General features: G+C 33.5%; 1 protein-coding gene across 2 annotated transcripts in view; it reads right to left on the bottom strand.

Annotated features, from left to right (window-relative positions):
* Positions 1-17591, bottom strand: part of msk (importin-7 msk) — a 205955-nt gene that overhangs the window by 127821 nt on the left and 60543 nt on the right. For both annotated transcript variants that reach the window (XM_090383499.1, XM_090383500.1), the window contains exon 3: positions 17224-17382. In XM_090383499.1, the coding sequence (XP_090239625.1) occupies positions 17224-17382 (159 nt within the window). The remainder of the gene's footprint in view (positions 1-17223; positions 17383-17591) is intronic.

Below are 17591 nucleotides of genomic sequence, written 5' to 3'. Positions count from 1 at the left end.
TTCTTCTGATAATAAGAATTATATAGTGCAATAAACAATTATAACAAAGTTATTCAACAAATAACTGATAATCATTTTTCAGCACTTCAATTTGAGAAGAAACACCACTCTGAATCTCTTGGGAAAACAGAAACTAAAATGTAAAATTTATAAGCCATCTTATGTCCATGGCTGTAAATATGGCAATAAACACTACTTATTTTTCAGCTGTCATTTATTTTTTATCTAAACAATTTTTTCGACAAAAAAGATGGGGACATATGGGGGGGGGGCTATAATATCTGTCTTCAGAGTGCACCTAACCAGAAGGAAAAAAATTATCAACCCCAGTACTACAACCATTTGGTGTACATAAACTGATAATTTAGTTTACAAAACTACCATGATTGATAGTTTTGTAATTTTTGGCTTTCCAGTACCTATACAATTACTAACCAAAAAAAAAAAAAAAAAATCAATAAAATTTATTCATACCTACACTATATATAAGCTTTAATATTGGTCACCTACATGACTTCTAACTACTAACCACAGTGCAGGTAAGGCCAAATAATTTACATACTGAAAATTATTAAACGGATACACCTGACCAATGACATGCATCATGTATTTGTTTATACAAGTATGGTATATTTCTGAAATTTAAAAATTAAAATTTTTGTTTCAGAACTTCTCCAAATTTCATGTTAATTTTCTCTTCTCTAAATTTCATGTTTCCATTGCATTTATCAAGTTGTTAGTTGTTCTGGTGTATAGTGGTTTCAAATAAGCCAAGTATACTTATATCAACATTTTACAAACAATCATTTAACCCCAATCCTTGCAAAGGGTTGGGGGGGGGGAAGAAAAAATAAATTTTTAAGTCAAAACTTGAAAATAGTGCAGCCTTGATTTAAAACCTGGCTCTCCAATAAATAAACAAAGACTGTTCAGGACAAGAGTAACAAATATTACTGCTAGACTGTAACAAAATCTCAAGCTTCTTTTTCCACCTGCAGTTAAAGCTCACAATAGTCACAAACAAGTCCAAGTGTAGAAAATTAGCCTCTTGTTCAAATGGCACACATGCTTCCTAGGTGACTACAGTTGTGATACACGTGTCTTAAAGACATGTGATCACTGATATTAGCACTGGATTTCACCAAGTTTACTGTAATAATAATAATAATGGAATAGAAATTGCTCAGTAACCAATTTTAATAAATCTCAAAAAATGTCAAAAATTGGAAGAAATTGTCAAAGTGACTGTAGTCACAACAAAAAAAAAAAAAAAAAAAGTAACTGTAGTCACTGTTCACAACTTCTGACCATTCTTAGTTCAAGCTCTTTATCATCCTGATGATTCAAATGTAAATATACGTAAAGATAAAGTTACACACTGGATTCACATCACTCTTGTTTTTTCAAAAAAATTAGACCAAATGAATCTTGAACATCTCAAAAGCAGCAAGTTTTCAAATGCTGGTGCAATTACCAATTGTTCTAAACATATTTTCACTAAACAATCTTATTCCATTGATTTTTCTTTTTACACGGCAAATGTCCATTATATTCCTAAAATGAGAGATGAACCACTGTCATCCAATTACTGCCCCTTACTCAAATTTCTAATTATTGGAAAAACCTACTAACTGTCAACTCTTACCCTCAAACCCTTCATTACATTAAAAATGGTTAATATGAATTGAGTCAATATTTAAATCATAGGAAACCTTCAGGTTTACATCTCTCATCTGCAAACAAATGTCATGGAAAATTTCAGAGAAGCTCGTGCATTTGCCTAGATCCTACTAAGGCAAGTGACTCAGTTTAACATAGAGGGGGCTTAGAAGAACGTCCCCTCTATGTTAAACTCTATGGTTTTCTTTTGCAACCACAACTTTTCTAACTGTAGCAGGAAAGGATTGGCACCATCTGTGTTCAAATTTTGACTAATCTGTAGGATCTCAAGATCACGTTCCTTCACCTAATGGCATTTTTTCATCGAAAAACACAGCCTTAGTTTTACAGATGACAATATACTACTCTTCTCTAATTTATCACAGGTCTCACTGCATAAACAACCAGCTTCTTATATATTATTCTTAGATTGATTTTTTCCTAATGAAAAGGTAGATAAATTAATAATTTTATCCTTTCTAAATCCATTACTGTCTTATCTTCTCTAAAAATTTGCTTCACTTATGCTCATCTTGGCACAATCATTTCACAACTACTGTTTTGTGTGCATTAGAAAAAAGCATTTCTACTATGGAATACTATTTCCATATGTGAAAAGTTGTTCCAAAATTTCTCTCTAAATGTTGGCTTAATCAAATATTCTACTTTTATAGAGATGTTTAATTCAAAACATTTTGAAGGGACATGTATACCTGCACGACACCCTTCTAATTATTCCTCTGAACTCGACAGTTTAAATATGCATGATAATCAATACCTCTTCACAAACCCTTAATTTTGTGTTAAAGATAAAACCCTTAATCACAAACCTCAGTGTCTTGTGCCCTTTGTTTATTAGTCCCCTCTCCTATCACTCCTGTTCTCTGGAACAGCCTTTTTTTTTATGATGTACTTCCTGAAATTATAACTGATAAAAAATTTAAGACTAATGTCAACAAGTTTCTCTTGACTATTTTTTGTTTGGGATCAGCATAAAAAATAATGACAATTAAATATTATAAGCACTGCATTTCATTTATGAACTACATTGTAAAAAGTATGAAGACAAATGAAATGCAGATATTTAATAAAGAAATTAAAAGAGTAATGATCTTATCTCTAATTGACAGAAGATACTGTTCCCATGCATAGATTGCAAATTTCCTTTGGATGACAATAAATGTCAAGTTAGTCCTTAGCACATGCTAAATCCAAAAGTAAGTTCTATTTTGTTTTAAGGAATTATTAGAGTGTTTAAAACATCAAACTTTGATCACCTTTCAATATAATCTCCTCCTGTATTAGGACCATTTCCACTGGTAGAAACATATGTAACACTAAGTTGAATTGTTCTTTGCGTATATGGTTTGACTACTACAAAAGTGCTATTCCCAAAGCTGATCTTGATAGATACTGGGTTCAGTAAAACTCTTTCACAAGTTAGTTTCCCAAATGTGTGTGGGCTACACTTTGGAACTGAAATGGCACTGTCTGAATGGTAATAGGTAAACTGCACATCAATGAGACATGAAATGTAGTAACAGTATTTTAAAGTTTACTTGTTCCCCCACCCAACCGCAGTAGTTCTGTTCAATTACATAGCACTGACTATTCAAAACCACATGTTCCACAACCTGGATGAAGTTGACTATAGTGCACCATGCCAATTTACATAAACTGACTACTAACAATGACAGTCACATCACTCAACAAATTCAAAGTAACCAAATTTTTTTTTAGCAAGAAATACTACATTACAAAACAAAATAAAACATCCAATAACCAGATTTAGAGAAAAAAAAAAAAAAAAAAAAAAGGTAAATTAGATATCAAAAAGTAAAAGACCAAATATGTAAACATACTTCTCATAACTTATGATAAAAGTCCAAAAAATATTTGTATTTTTTGTTTTATTCTTGGCATTTGATATTATAAATGTGTTTAACGTCATATCTGGACTGCAAACATCCTTTCTTTAACTTCAAAATACAAGGGAAAATAACTATGTATATATCCCTAAATTCTTGAAAATAACACTTTTCTCACTTGGCATCATTTGTTTTTGAAGTTAGCATATTAACTTTTTCACATTAAACTGACTGTTATAAGCTAAGCCCGTTTCCATTACAACTAGGCAAAATACTGATATGGAATGGCAGAGACAATAAAAAAATGGCAAAACATTATGAAGCGAAGAACACTTTAAACGAAGAATAAATAACACTTCATCCACACATTAAAATTAAGAATTTTTTATTTTAAATGACTAAATTCATACAGAACATCAAGTGCTACTATGAAATGAAAGTGAACACACACAGCACCAACACTGTTTGTAAACTGATATTAAAGTTGGTAAGTGTGTACAGTAAACCCCCGCGAATAGCAGGGGTTACGTTCCTGAGAAATGTTGCAAATACCGAAAACGCGAATACTGAGTTATAGCTCCCATAGTAATAAAGGGTTTCCGTTCCAAAGTATGAAATATATAAGAAAAACTAGTGTAAATTTTTGTCTACGTATTACGTTCCTGAGAAATGTCGCGAATACTGAGTTATGGCTCCCATAGTAATAAAGGGTTTCCGTTCCAAAGTATGAAATATATAAGAAAAACTAGTGTAAATTTTTGTCTATGTATGTATTATATGTACCTTCATAATATGACTATGTACATAGATAGTACATAGTGAAATGCCAGCATATGGCATCGAAATGAAAATAAGAAACAATTTAATATTAAATGTAATATTTATTAGAATTTTCAAATCAGCGCCTTTACTTGCTACAAAAAAAAACATCCCGCCAGTGCTATCACCAGTTTCGCTAAAGTGTTGATAAGGGAGTTTTGCCTTTTCGCGAATGATGAGTGAATTTAACAGAATTTTATTTTGAGTTCAGTCTTCTATCCACAGATTTAAAGCTTTTTCCATTTTTTCTAATTTAACATCACGAGTTACAGAGCAAATTTTTGAAGCAATCAGCGCGTTTTCACGCACACTACGGTGGATTTTTCTTCCGATTTCTTGACTGATCGTACCGTTGACTCATTGATTTTATAATGTTTTGCCACTGAGGAGACACTTTCACCATTTTAGAAATTTTGTCTAATAACTCAATTTTATTCGCTAATGTCATCACCTTCTTTGATATTTTCACATTTCTCTTGTTATTCGTAGCCATAATTTTGTAGGGGTTAGAAAGAACTTGTCCACAATAAAGTCACTTTCTTCCGTTAACTCACTCGAAAAAGTCTGTTTTACACTGCAAAACGGTAGATTTATCATTTTTGTAAGCATATCAATTTATAAATTGATAAATTTATTCAATTTATAAACATATAAATTAAAAGCAAACGAGAAACCTTCCATGACAAACGCATAACATATACTGAACAAGGATTAGCGAGAAACATCCACGCTCGCGATTTTGTCACCCCTCTCCCCCCACCCACTGAGCGCTGTTTTGACCGGGAAAGATAATTTTAGCCATGCCCATGTTTTTTTATGGCTGAAAATGTTCAAGGCACTTTAAAATTCACATTTTTTTAGGTTTCATTTTATATTAAATCGGCGATCGCGAATACAGATACCGCGAATAGCGGGGGTTTACTGTATATTTTTCAAATATGCAAATATATATAAACTTGACTAAAAATTGGAAGAAACTAAACTTACTGGAAAACTTGCAACTAAAGCAGAACAGTTGGCAAGTATTTAAATATTAACTTCTTATTTTGATTCGATTGTTCACGATTAAAGAAAAATTACTGCAATAAATGAAACAAAGTTTAAAAGGGTTTATAGGTATGATCCTAGACCACAAAGTGATCATCCCAGTGGAAGCTCCCTCTTCCCAACCCCCCAAAAACGTGGGCAACTACACAGCAAAACAAGGTAATGTTGCCAGTATTTTTTGACTATGAGAGTGTTGACCACTACTATATGTTCCAGAGGAACAAATGCAGTTTAAAGAAAAAAGACTGGAAAGTGAACTCTGAAGACTGATTATTTGCTTCACCATGATAATGATCCATCACATTTGTCACTGCTTGTACTTTTTTTTTTTTTTTTTAATGGCCAAATACAGAATTGCTCAAGTCCAGCAACTTCTGACCTCACCATATCAAGTGATATGGTGAGGTCAGAAGTGATACATCAAGTGACTCTTTTTTTTGTTTTTTTGTCCTAGACTGGAGGCGAGAAGCAAAATGACATTACTTTGATGACATACAAACAATAAAGAGCAATGTGATGGCTAAGCTTTCAGAATTTCAAAATCAGCTTTCCAGAAGTGCTTTCAGAAATAAGAAAATTGTTGGGCTATGTATATTGCCTAGGACACTATTTCAAAGGTGGATAAAATCACCCACCTTGTAAGTATGCTTAGTGTCACTATATCACAGCAGTCCAGATACTTTGTGAACAGATCTTCACAAACAACAACCTTAATTAATTAGTGATTACTGATTACATGAGGTTGCATTTTTTATCTTTTTTTTAAATCTTTATATTGTATATGCAAGGAGGAATTAATAGGGATGTTAAAAAAATAATAATAAAAAAAGTGAAGCTGGAAGCATAAATTACACAAAATGCCATAACAAATAAAAGGATAGCAGAAAATTGTTTTAATGATTAAATTAAAATAAGGAGCGATTAGACAGCATCAGATATGGGTGGGTAACTATTACTCCTTATTTTAATTTAATAATTTTTCGCTTTACAGTTACCTTCTCTCTAATTGGCTTTTCAATTTGGCCTATAATTTTGCTTAATTCGTTATAACAAACAGGATTTTTGCAATCTTTCTCTTTTTCACGGCTACAATACTTCCTTTCTCTGCTATCCGTTATGGCATCCGTTATAATTCCACCTTGTATATACAACCACTCCCCAACTTATGTAAGGGTTGCATTCCGCAGAACTCTACATAAGTCGAAATTTCCATAAATGCTTATGCAGCACTCACAAATTTGATTGAATCAAAAAAGAAATGTCCTACAAACATGAATAGAATTATTTATTCAATTTTTTTATCTCATGCATAGAAAAAATTACAAAAGTATACAAAATTATAAAAATTTCAAAATTATAAAATTACAAAAAGGGAGAGGAGACAGGCATAACGTCAGCAAGTTTTACCTTTCGAGCATCGTTGCCAGAATTAACTCTCCAGCTGATAAGCACGCCGCTGCTTACAGTTTCTACAGATAGTATAGATAAAATTGTAAGCAATTTTAAAATCGCTTACAATTTTATGCAATCACTTAAAAAAGAAATAGAAAATAATTCCACTTTCACTCCCTGCCATCTTAATCCTTCTGCCTCAGTTAAAAAGCTAATTGTTTTACATAAAAAACTACATACTAAATTACAAAACTGAACCCTACCATTTCTCTATATGATTGCTAAATTCCATAAACAACCCGTAGGTTTCAGATTCATTACTGGCTCAAAATACATTAGCTGCTACCTTCCAGCCAAACATTTCTTCAAACTAATAAAAATAATAACCTAGCAGTCATCAACACCTTCAAATCTAATATTACCATAATAAATATAGAAACATTTGATTTCACCAACCATTTGTTTTAACCTAGCAGTCATCAACACCTTCAAATCTAATATTACCATAACATAGAAACATTTGATTTCACTAACCTTTTTACCTCCATACCACATAACTTACTGATATTTGTAGGCAATTTTACTGTAATCAACTTAAAACTGGAATAGAAAATAATTCCACTTTCACTCCCTGCCATCTTAATCCTTCTGATATAGTTAAAAAGCTAATTGCTTTACATAAAAAAATACATACTAAATTACAGAACCCAATCCTACCATTTCTCTATATGATTGCTAAATTCCATAAACAACCTGTAGGTTTCAGATTCATTACTGGCTCAAAAAACAGTGGCTGCTACCTTCCAGCCAAACATTTTTTCAAACTACTAAAAACTATTTTTAATAATCTCATATCTACTTGGGTAATAAATAATAACCTAGCTGTCATAAACACCTTCAAATCTAATATTACCATAACAAACATAGAAACATTTCATTTCACCAAACTTTTTCATTTTCTACCACCTTAAGTGTAGTACCACACAGTTAGTACATTTCTCTGGGGTTACTTCTACCCATATGCAGTACTTTGCAAATGTCAAGATTAAACTTCAGTTGCCACTTCTCAGTCCATCTGCCCAAATTATCTAGATCCTGTTGCAATAGCACACTGCCATTACTGTCATTAGCAACCCTGCCAACCTTTGCATTATCTGCAAACTTCGACACTAAGCTTAATATATCTTCATCAATATCATTGATAAATATACAAAACAACAGTGGACCCAACGCTGAACCCAGCGGGACTCCACTAATAACATTAGTCCACAAAGAGCACACCCATTGATTATCACCCTCTGTCTTCTCTCACTCAACCATCCTTTTATCCATTGTAGCAATTTACCCTTAATACCATTCTGCTCCAATTTGTACAGTAGTCTTCCATGCACAACAGTATCAAAATCTTTCTTTAAATCAAGTAAATTATATCAAAATTATTTTTTGCATCCAGTTCCTTTGTAACCACATCATAATAACCAATCAAATTTGTCAGACAAGACTTTCCCTTAACAAACCCATGCTGTGTCTGAATTATTGCTGCAGTCTTGTCTAGATGATCCTGCAATGCATCTTTAACCAGTGACTCCATTATTTTACCCGGAACAGAAGTTAAACTAACTGGTCTGTAATTACTCGTGTCACCCTTCAATCACCCTTTGTGAATTGGGGATACATTTGGGACTTCCCCTGAATCCAAGGATGCTCTCATAATTATGGCTAAGAGTATGCTTACTTCTTTTGCCACCTCCTTTAATATAACTGGATTGATCCCATCCACCCCAGGTGCCTTACTTATGTTTAACTTCAATAATTTCTCCTCCACTTTGTTCTCAGTTATTACAAAATCATTAAGCATCCTGCTACAATTTGATAACCTTCTGGCATTTTCAAACCTTAATAACTCTTCATGTGTGAATGTAGATGCAAAATACTCATTCAGTTTGTTTGCTATCTGAGCAGGATCATCAACAGTCGAACCATCGATATCAAGTGGACCAATCAGATTCATCCCCTTCCTTTTAGAGTTTATATAAGTAAAGAAATCCTTGCTGTTTTTCTTAGCATCCTTTGCCAAAGATTTCTTGTAATCTGCCTTCGCCTACCTAACCTCCTTTGCAACTTGATTACAGACTAGCTTATATCTGCCATAGGCTTCTGTGTCGCCTGATAATTTATATGCATCCCATGCATTTTTCTTCTCTGCAAGAGTCTCGTTACTTCATTTAACAACCATTTAGGCCTAAACCTTGAACAATATTTCTTAATAGGTGCGAAACTTTTAGTAGCTTCCATGATTAATTCCTTGAATGCTTCCCACTTAGAATTTGCTGTTGGTAACATCATCAGTTGATCCCACTGTGCAGAATTTAAAAACTGTTTGAGACCACTGTACTCACCTTTATGGAAGCAAAAACCCTTTCCTTTACCCCTAATGGTAATTATATCTTTAAGTACATCCCACATCAGTACACTGTGATCACTTCCACCTAGTGGTTCCTTTATCTGCAAATTCTTAATACACTAATGATCACTGCTGATAACCAGATCAAGAGTATTATCCTCTCTGGTTGTGTCTCGAACATGCTGCTGCAGAAAACAATCATCCAATAAATCCCCAAAAGTCTTACTAGTGTGCGAGTGACCAACCCACAAGTTCCAGTCAATATCTGGGAAGTTAAAATCCCTCATTATAAGACATTCTGATTTACTAGCCCACTCTATTTCTCTGTACAATTGTTCATTGTGCTCATTCGAGTCATTAGTTGGTTACTTTTAGTGAACAGTAGTAACCAACTACTGTTCACCAAAGCTCTACAACTCCTTTATAATAAGCTGGTCAACAATAATATCCCTATTTACTTTGTAAAATACTGTTTCAATATAGTTTTCCATATTATCAGAAATAAATTCAGTTATAATTTACTATTTCTGGTGGAATTCCACTACTTGGTGAGTAATAGCTATACATGATTTCCGATGCAACTATTTCCTTCAGATTGATTACTTTGTCTCTTTACTCACTAAGTTTCTACTGTTATGTTTTCACTTTTCTCATGCATCATTGGATTTGTTTTAATAATCATTCATGAAATTACTTATAATCAACTGCCCATGTTGAGTCTTTGCTGACTTCTACTAATTTGTTTTAAGATACAGTTTATATTATATGTAGAATTTGCATAATTTTTATAGGTCTTGGATTTTTCAAACATGTATTAACATACTACACCTTTGAAAATCCATCTATAGATTTTCTACTAAAATTATACAGGGTGTTTCAAAAGTGATGGTCAATAATTTAAAGGTGACCTGTACAGATTACAATATGCAAAAAAAGCCTAGTAAACATGGGTCCTTAAGTGAATCGTTTTTGAGATATTGCACATTTCTAGCTGGGATCCACCACTGACTTGTTCGTTTACTTTAGGTTATGCTCATTCTCTCCCTTTCCCCTCTCTCAATGCTGTGAGATGTAGCAGGCATACTAGTACTTGTCAAAGGATAGTAAATATGGAAAGAGGTTACAGCAACGAAGAGTACGTAGATATGCACTTCCTGTATGGTAAAGCCAACGGCAGTGCACTCAAGTCACTTTTCTTCTACTACCATGGACAAGTATAGCAACACAGTTCCTGATACATGGTCAGGCGTAGTCGCCTGATGAAATACCTGATCATGTATCAATATTTATTTCAGCTGACATCAGATTTAGCATATTTGCCTTACCAATATTTGACCATTTTCTAAATATGTTTCCCCCCCCCATATCTGATGACAGCTATACCACTTTCATTTTTTCATTTTATTTTTATTTTATTAGTATTTTGATGTAATAATTTTACTTTACAGTTCTATTGGCTTGGTAATTCAGCCCATAATTTTGCTTAATTCATGATAACCTTTAGGATATTAACATTCTTTCACCTTTCACAAATCTGCTACACACCTTTTTCTTCTTTCCTCATCCTTCTAGTTACTGGCACTTTGTGTAACTTTCACATCCACTTATGCATACTTTATTTAATTTAGTAATACAAACTTATATATACTCTTGAATCCTTTAATGCTGCTTTGCACTTTTAGGTGCATCTGTCATACCTGATTTATTAATCTTTCATTCACCGAAACCATTTCATCAACTGAATACCTCTTTATCCTATGTAACTTTTTAAACATTACCTTTAAGGGGTCATTTAATATTCATTTATATATATATATAATTAAAATAGAATATTTGTCAGTAGCATGGCAAACCAGTAGAGTGAAAATGAACTAAACCAAAAAAATAACAAAAATAACAATAACAGCAAAATATTAGGGGGGGGGGGAGAATAAAGAAGGAGAGGGTAGTGTTGAAGCAATGTTCCTAAAATAATTTAGAAAATTAAGCCAATTAAAAGAAATTTAGCGGCGCCCCCTAGTAGGCACTCGTTTTCGCATTATGTGAAATCTATGCGGAAATGTGGACTAGCAACATTACGTGACCAAATAAACTGAAAATAATTAATAAAATGAAATAAAATAGACTGACCATTATGCCCCATCTCGACAGAGAACCACGAGGTCAATAATAGTCAGGGAATCACTGCATTTCGAACACTAAACAAATCCATGCTACGACAGAATGATACTAAGATCAAACCGCCGATGCAATAGATTTGCATAGTGGTGGTCCTTATGCAGCGAAAAATAATAAAGCAGAAAGCCTAGTACTCGCATGGTCCAACCCCACCACTGACAAAACCATAGTTGACCTGAAAATATATAGAAACAAATTAGGCTATAGATGGCGGTACGAACGCAGCATTAGCACATCGTCACGATACCCTCATGTAAATATAATCCAATTAATCCAAAAATTAAAGAGAGATAAAAATTAATAAAAATATATATTAAAAATAAATAAGAATTATTTATTCTTACTGGATGAGCCAATCTGTAAACCCTCTAGCCACTTACGCTCCCAGTACCCATGCACGTGGTCCACAATGATCACATCCTTTGGGGAGATTTGATGCTGCTTCTCCCAAAAATGTTCGGCCACGGCAGATTTATAATCAGCAGTTCTTATAGCATTTAAATGCTATAAGTCTGCTGTGGCCAAACATTTTTGGGAGAAGCAGCATCAAATCTTCCCAGAGGATGTGATCATTGTGGACCACGCGCATGGGTACCGGGAGCGTAAGTGGCTAGAGGGTTTACGGATTGGTATCTATTCATGGTATTCTTACTCATCCAGTAAGAATACCATGAATAGAGACAGAGGTATGCGCATACATCCTATTTTTGAAGCAGTTGTCTGCAGTACGGATGAACGATTTTGTTTGCCACGTACCCGAGACATTTCCGCTTCCGGTTCTGCCCATGCGCCGAGGGAACCACGTGGAGGAATAACACGTGTGAAGGTACCGTGAGCCTGTTATATAAGGAGATGTTGCAGGAAGTCTTATTACTGTTGAGGAAGAGAGCTGATGCTCTTGAAAGCTTCAGGTTTTTTAGTGCTTTTAATCTTTATATTTTAGCATATTTTATAATAAATGATTTTATTATTTTATTTTATCCATTATAGTTTTAGCATTCCGTAATATACAGCTACCAGTTTATTGTAAATTATAGTAAATTATATAATTTGTTTTTTGATATTTATTTGTAAAATTTTAGCTACAGTAAAACTTGTTTAATGGTTGGTGTATGAGTTCACTTATTTCCCAGACATGAACTTTCCCACCCTCAGAGGCCTCTTTCAGGATGTTAAAGTATGCATAGATGGAGGTGAAAATTACACAAAGTGCCAGTGTCTAGAAGGGTAAGGATAGCGGAAAATGAAGTATAGTAGATATTTAAAAGGTGAAAGAATGTTAATATCCTAAAAGTTATGATGAATTACAAAGCCAACAGGAGTTGAGTGAACTGTAAAGTAAAATTATTAATAATAAGGTACAGTGGATTCCTTATATGGTTCTTTGGGCCACCGGTTAATCGGGGCAGCCGTTTATTTGGGGCAAATCTTAAAAAACAGAACCCAATCAAGAAAATAGCCTGGGTTTACTTTGCTCAATTGGGACAACATGCCGTTTAATCGGGGCAGGAGACCGCAGCACTGGAGATCACCCTACGATTGTCTCCAACTGTACCACATGGTTCGGTCCGATTTCTGGAGATCACAACCATAAAACAAAAACAATTAGCAGTCATCTGTTTATTGGGCTTTTCCGTTAGTGCAATCTATCATAAACCAATAGTAAACTCTATCTTAATGATTGAATTTGCAATAATACTGACAGCTGGAATTCTGTGGGTTATTGTGGTAAAATGTGTTTACACTTCCATGAAATCTTCAATCATATAAAAAAATTAAATTTCATAATCTTCTTTTCATTCCTATTTTTAAAGATTCGTAACTTATTTTTTTCACTTGCGCGTATCGTGCTACTTGCAATTTGTGTGTGCCGTGTTCTTTGTTATTGATTGCTTATCTTTTTACTGTTTTGAATTTTAACCCCCACCCACAAATGTCAGTGAACAGAAATGTCAACTAGTTATTATGTACATATTACAGTGCGTATTAATTATTCCGATTTTCACATATCATTTAATTTTTTAATTGGTAAGGTAATAAAGGGTAAATTTGTGCTTAATATATCTTTACTTTTATAGCCTGTGGATAATATTCCTCCTATTTTTGCTAATTAGAATTGCTGTTTAATAGAACTAAAATTCAATTCACAAACGTGATCACAGTGAACAGCGCTTACTGCACATCGTATAGTGAACGGTACTTTACTTAGGTGATTCCATTGTAAACGTGATTTGATTGTATAGTGAACCAATTGTAAAGCGGGGGTCCATTGTATTTTTAACTTTTTTTATGTGAAACTTCGGATAATTGGGGCAGCCGCTTAATCGGGCCAAAATGTACCAGTTCCGATGTGTCCCAATTAACCGGAATCGACTGTATAAATACAATACAAGTAAAATAAAAATAAGATAAAATAAAAAGTGGTAAAGCTGTCATCATATTTAGATAAAAGTCGAATACAGGTATTTTTTTTTTTTTTTTTTGATTTGGTAGTTGTTGGCGCATCGGCTTCTGTGGCCATATTGCACCTCCCAAGGTTTTTGCAGTACTTTGATCCAAGCCCGAGGCGGGAATCGAACCCGCGACCTTTGGGTTGCCGGGTAGGTACTTTACCCACTCGGCTAGCCCGGTCGGCTGAATACAGGTAAGGCAAATATGCAGAATCTGATATCAGCTGAACTAAATATTGATACATGGTCAGGTATTTCATCAGAGGACTACACCTGACCATGTATTAGGAACTGCGTTTCTATACTTGTCCATAGTAGTAGAAGAAAGGTGAAAGGCCAAAAAGCAAAAAAATGAAAGTAGCACATTCTTATACAGTATGGACAAGGTAGACTCAATCATGTCCATACTGTATAAGAATATGCTAATGTCATTTTTTTTTTTTTTTTTTGCTTTTTCACCTTTTTTCTACTACTATGGACGAGTATAGAAATGCAGTTCCTGATACATGGTCAGGTGTAGTTCCCCAATAAAATACCTGACCATGTATCAATATTTAGTTCACCCTACATCAGATTCTGCATATTTGCCTTACCTGTATTTGACTTTTATCTAAATATGTCTCCCCATATCTGATGACAGCTTTACCACTTTTTATTTTATTCTTATTTTACTTGTATTGTATTATACCATATTATTAATAATTTTACTTTACAGTTCACTCACCTCCTATTGGCTTTGTAATTCAGCCCATAATTTTCTTAATTCATCATAACTTTTAGGATATTAACATTCTTTTACCTATCTACTATCCTTACCCTTCTAGTCACTGGCACTTTTTGTAATTTTTGCCTCCATCTATGCATACTGTATCTAATATATTTATTCATACATACTTATATATACTTTTGCATTCTTTAATGCTGCTTTGCGCTTTTAGGTGCATTAATACCCAACAAAAGTGGATGAAAAACGGTTTCAGTTGATGAAAACATCAACTGAAACCTTTTTTCATCCACTGAAACTTTTATTTTAAAATTACATTTAATATATATACAGGGTGTTTCAAAAATGATGGTCAATAATTTAAAGGTGAAAAGTACAAACTAAAATAAGCAAAAAAGTCCCAGTGAACGTCGGGCCGCAAATGAACCGTTTTTGAGATAATGCACATTTTCTGTTAAGATCTGCCACTGACTATGGGAGCACTAGTTTAGCAAAAAGCTGTGAATCCTTTGCTAAGGGTGGTTTTATTAAACATAAGATAATACATTTTTAATTTTTGGTTTCAACACCACAGGATTTTACAGATGTTACAGGATGTTCTTTCTAACACCCTTTCCTCAACATCAGGTGTTATGCTTCTGGGCCTACCTGCTCATATTCCATGTGCAAAGCGCCCGTGTTCTCTAAGGCGTTGATGTACCCTGATGAATATGCGCCTGTTGGGCTGCGTTCAACAGGGAAATGCTTCTTGGTACAAACGTGCAGCCTCAAGTGCACTGCCATTGGCTTTAACATACATGAAGTGCATGTCCGCATACTTTGTTGCTGTAATCTCTTTCCATGTTGACTATCCTTTGACAAGTGCTAGTATGCCTGCTATGTCTCAGAGCATTGATAGAGGGGAAACGGAGAGAATGAGCATAACCTAACCTAGAAATGTGCAATATCTCGAAAATGATTCACTTAAGGACCCATGTTTACTAGGTTTTTTTTGCATATTGTAGTCTGTACAGTTCACCTTTAAATTATTAACCATCACTTTTGAAACACCCTACACATATATATAACCGAAATTACGTATGAATTTTAATATAAAATAAAAATCACAATTAATAAATATAAAGCTGTCATTAGAGGCAGCAAAAATGCACATCCTCCACATGGTGTATTTTTATATTTATATTTATTTTTTTTATTTATTCCATTTTATTTTTTATGTAATTATTCATACATATATATATACATATATAGACAAATGTATTTGATCAGTGTATTGGGTAGGGGTACTAACCTGTTGAGTGTAATTACAATGAAATACACTGAGAATGCCTGCAAAGTAAAAGCAGATTACCTGAAATTAAATAAGATTAAGATTAACATAAAAATAATAAAAATGGTACTTAATGCTGTAGGTCCTAAGATTTTAACTACATCTTCAAAAGGTCGGCAGCCAAGACCGAAGGAACCACAGCAATAAGCAAGGTCTCTGTTTCATAGCCGACCCGACAGAGACCAAAAAGCAAGGAATAAAATGGAAAATATAATTCAAAAATAAATAAGTAAAAGTAAAATGCAGAATTATGCTAAAATAATACCAATTAAATCCTGTTAAAGGAAAATTGAATGAGTTTGAATTAAAAAGTGAATGAAGGCAAAATTGCCCAATTTGAAATTTAAGCAAAGTAAAAGAAAGAGTAATCTTAAGACAAAAAGATAAAGTCAGGTTTTGACAACTTACTGTAGGATCAGACAGGAGTCAGTGAAATTAGCTGAGTGTAGTAATACACGGCTGTATCAGAGGCCAAAGAAGTTAGCCAATACTTCTCTGTATATTTATATCAGTTGAAGTAACCCTGGGTGTGTGTGTGTGTGTGTGTGGGGTGGGGGAAAGGTGTGAATTAGTCAAAGCGAACCGTGCCCATGTGACGGGGAAGTAAGCAATTAGACAAATGAAGCAAATGCACCAGCAAAGGGAGAATCAAACACTAACAAAGTAGTGTGAAAAAAAAAAAGCGATAGAAGAAGAATAGCATCTCGATATTGCTTTCAGCCAGCCTAATCGTGCATGAGAAATAAGTTGTAGTATTTAAGGACAGCAGAAAGTAAATGGAAGAAGGGGAATATAGTTGTGCTCGGGCTGTCCAGATATTTGATCAGTGTATTGGGTAGGGGATTGACCTGTCAAGTGTAATTACAATGGAATAAATTGAGAATGCCCGCAAAGTAAAAGCAGATTACCTGAAATTAAATAAGATTAAGATTAAATATATATATATTTATATATATAACATATTATATATATAAATATATATATATATACATAAGAGATTATATTAAAGCGTAAAAACAGATAAAACATCGGAAAGTTAAACTGTATATGCCAAATGCAATTTCTTTTGACATTTTGACGTAATTTTTATTTTAAGGATTACTACATTTTGCGGCTATCTTCTCTCTCTCTCTCTCTCTTTTTTTTTTTTTTTTTTGCCTTTGGCTTTCTGTGTGTTTCGAACTGCCATCTTTATTTTTATTTGTCATATTTATTATATTAACTCTAGTGGAACTTGTTCCTTACTCAACTTCATATGAAAGACAATTTACAGGTAATGAAGTTAAAACTGCAGACAATTATAGTCAAATGTAAAACTGGTATAGCAAAGCATTTAATTTTATTTTCCTTACTCATAATTTTTGACTAGCTGATATAAACATAGTAGTGCTCCCATCCAAACAGAAGATTCTGGAAGCTGTAAATAAACTGATACTTTGTCTACAATTCCTGTCCATCTGCTAGGAAAGTCATGTTTTATAATATTGCTGACACAGACTGCTAACTGTACTCTAAAATAGGGCAGGAGAAAAAAAAAAAAACAGCATGTTAAAATAAAATAAGAGGCTGATATTTTCAAGAGAAAAGTAATTACAATGTTTTTATGATGAGTACATAAAAATGAATGTAAACTGAAAAATATTTGACAACTGTAATAATAACTAGGGCAAAAAAAAAAAAAAAAAACTTCATTAAAGTTTGAGACATTAATTCTTTAAAT

This window comes from Mastigoproctus giganteus, chromosome 10 (assembly GCF_048544385.1).
Source record: "Mastigoproctus giganteus isolate SK-2022 chromosome 10, ASM4854438v1, whole genome shotgun sequence".
NCBI lineage: Eukaryota > Metazoa > Arthropoda > Arachnida > Uropygi > Thelyphonidae > Mastigoproctus > Mastigoproctus giganteus.
Note: the sequence above shows the minus strand (reverse complement) of the source record. Positions and strands in the feature narration are given on the sequence as shown.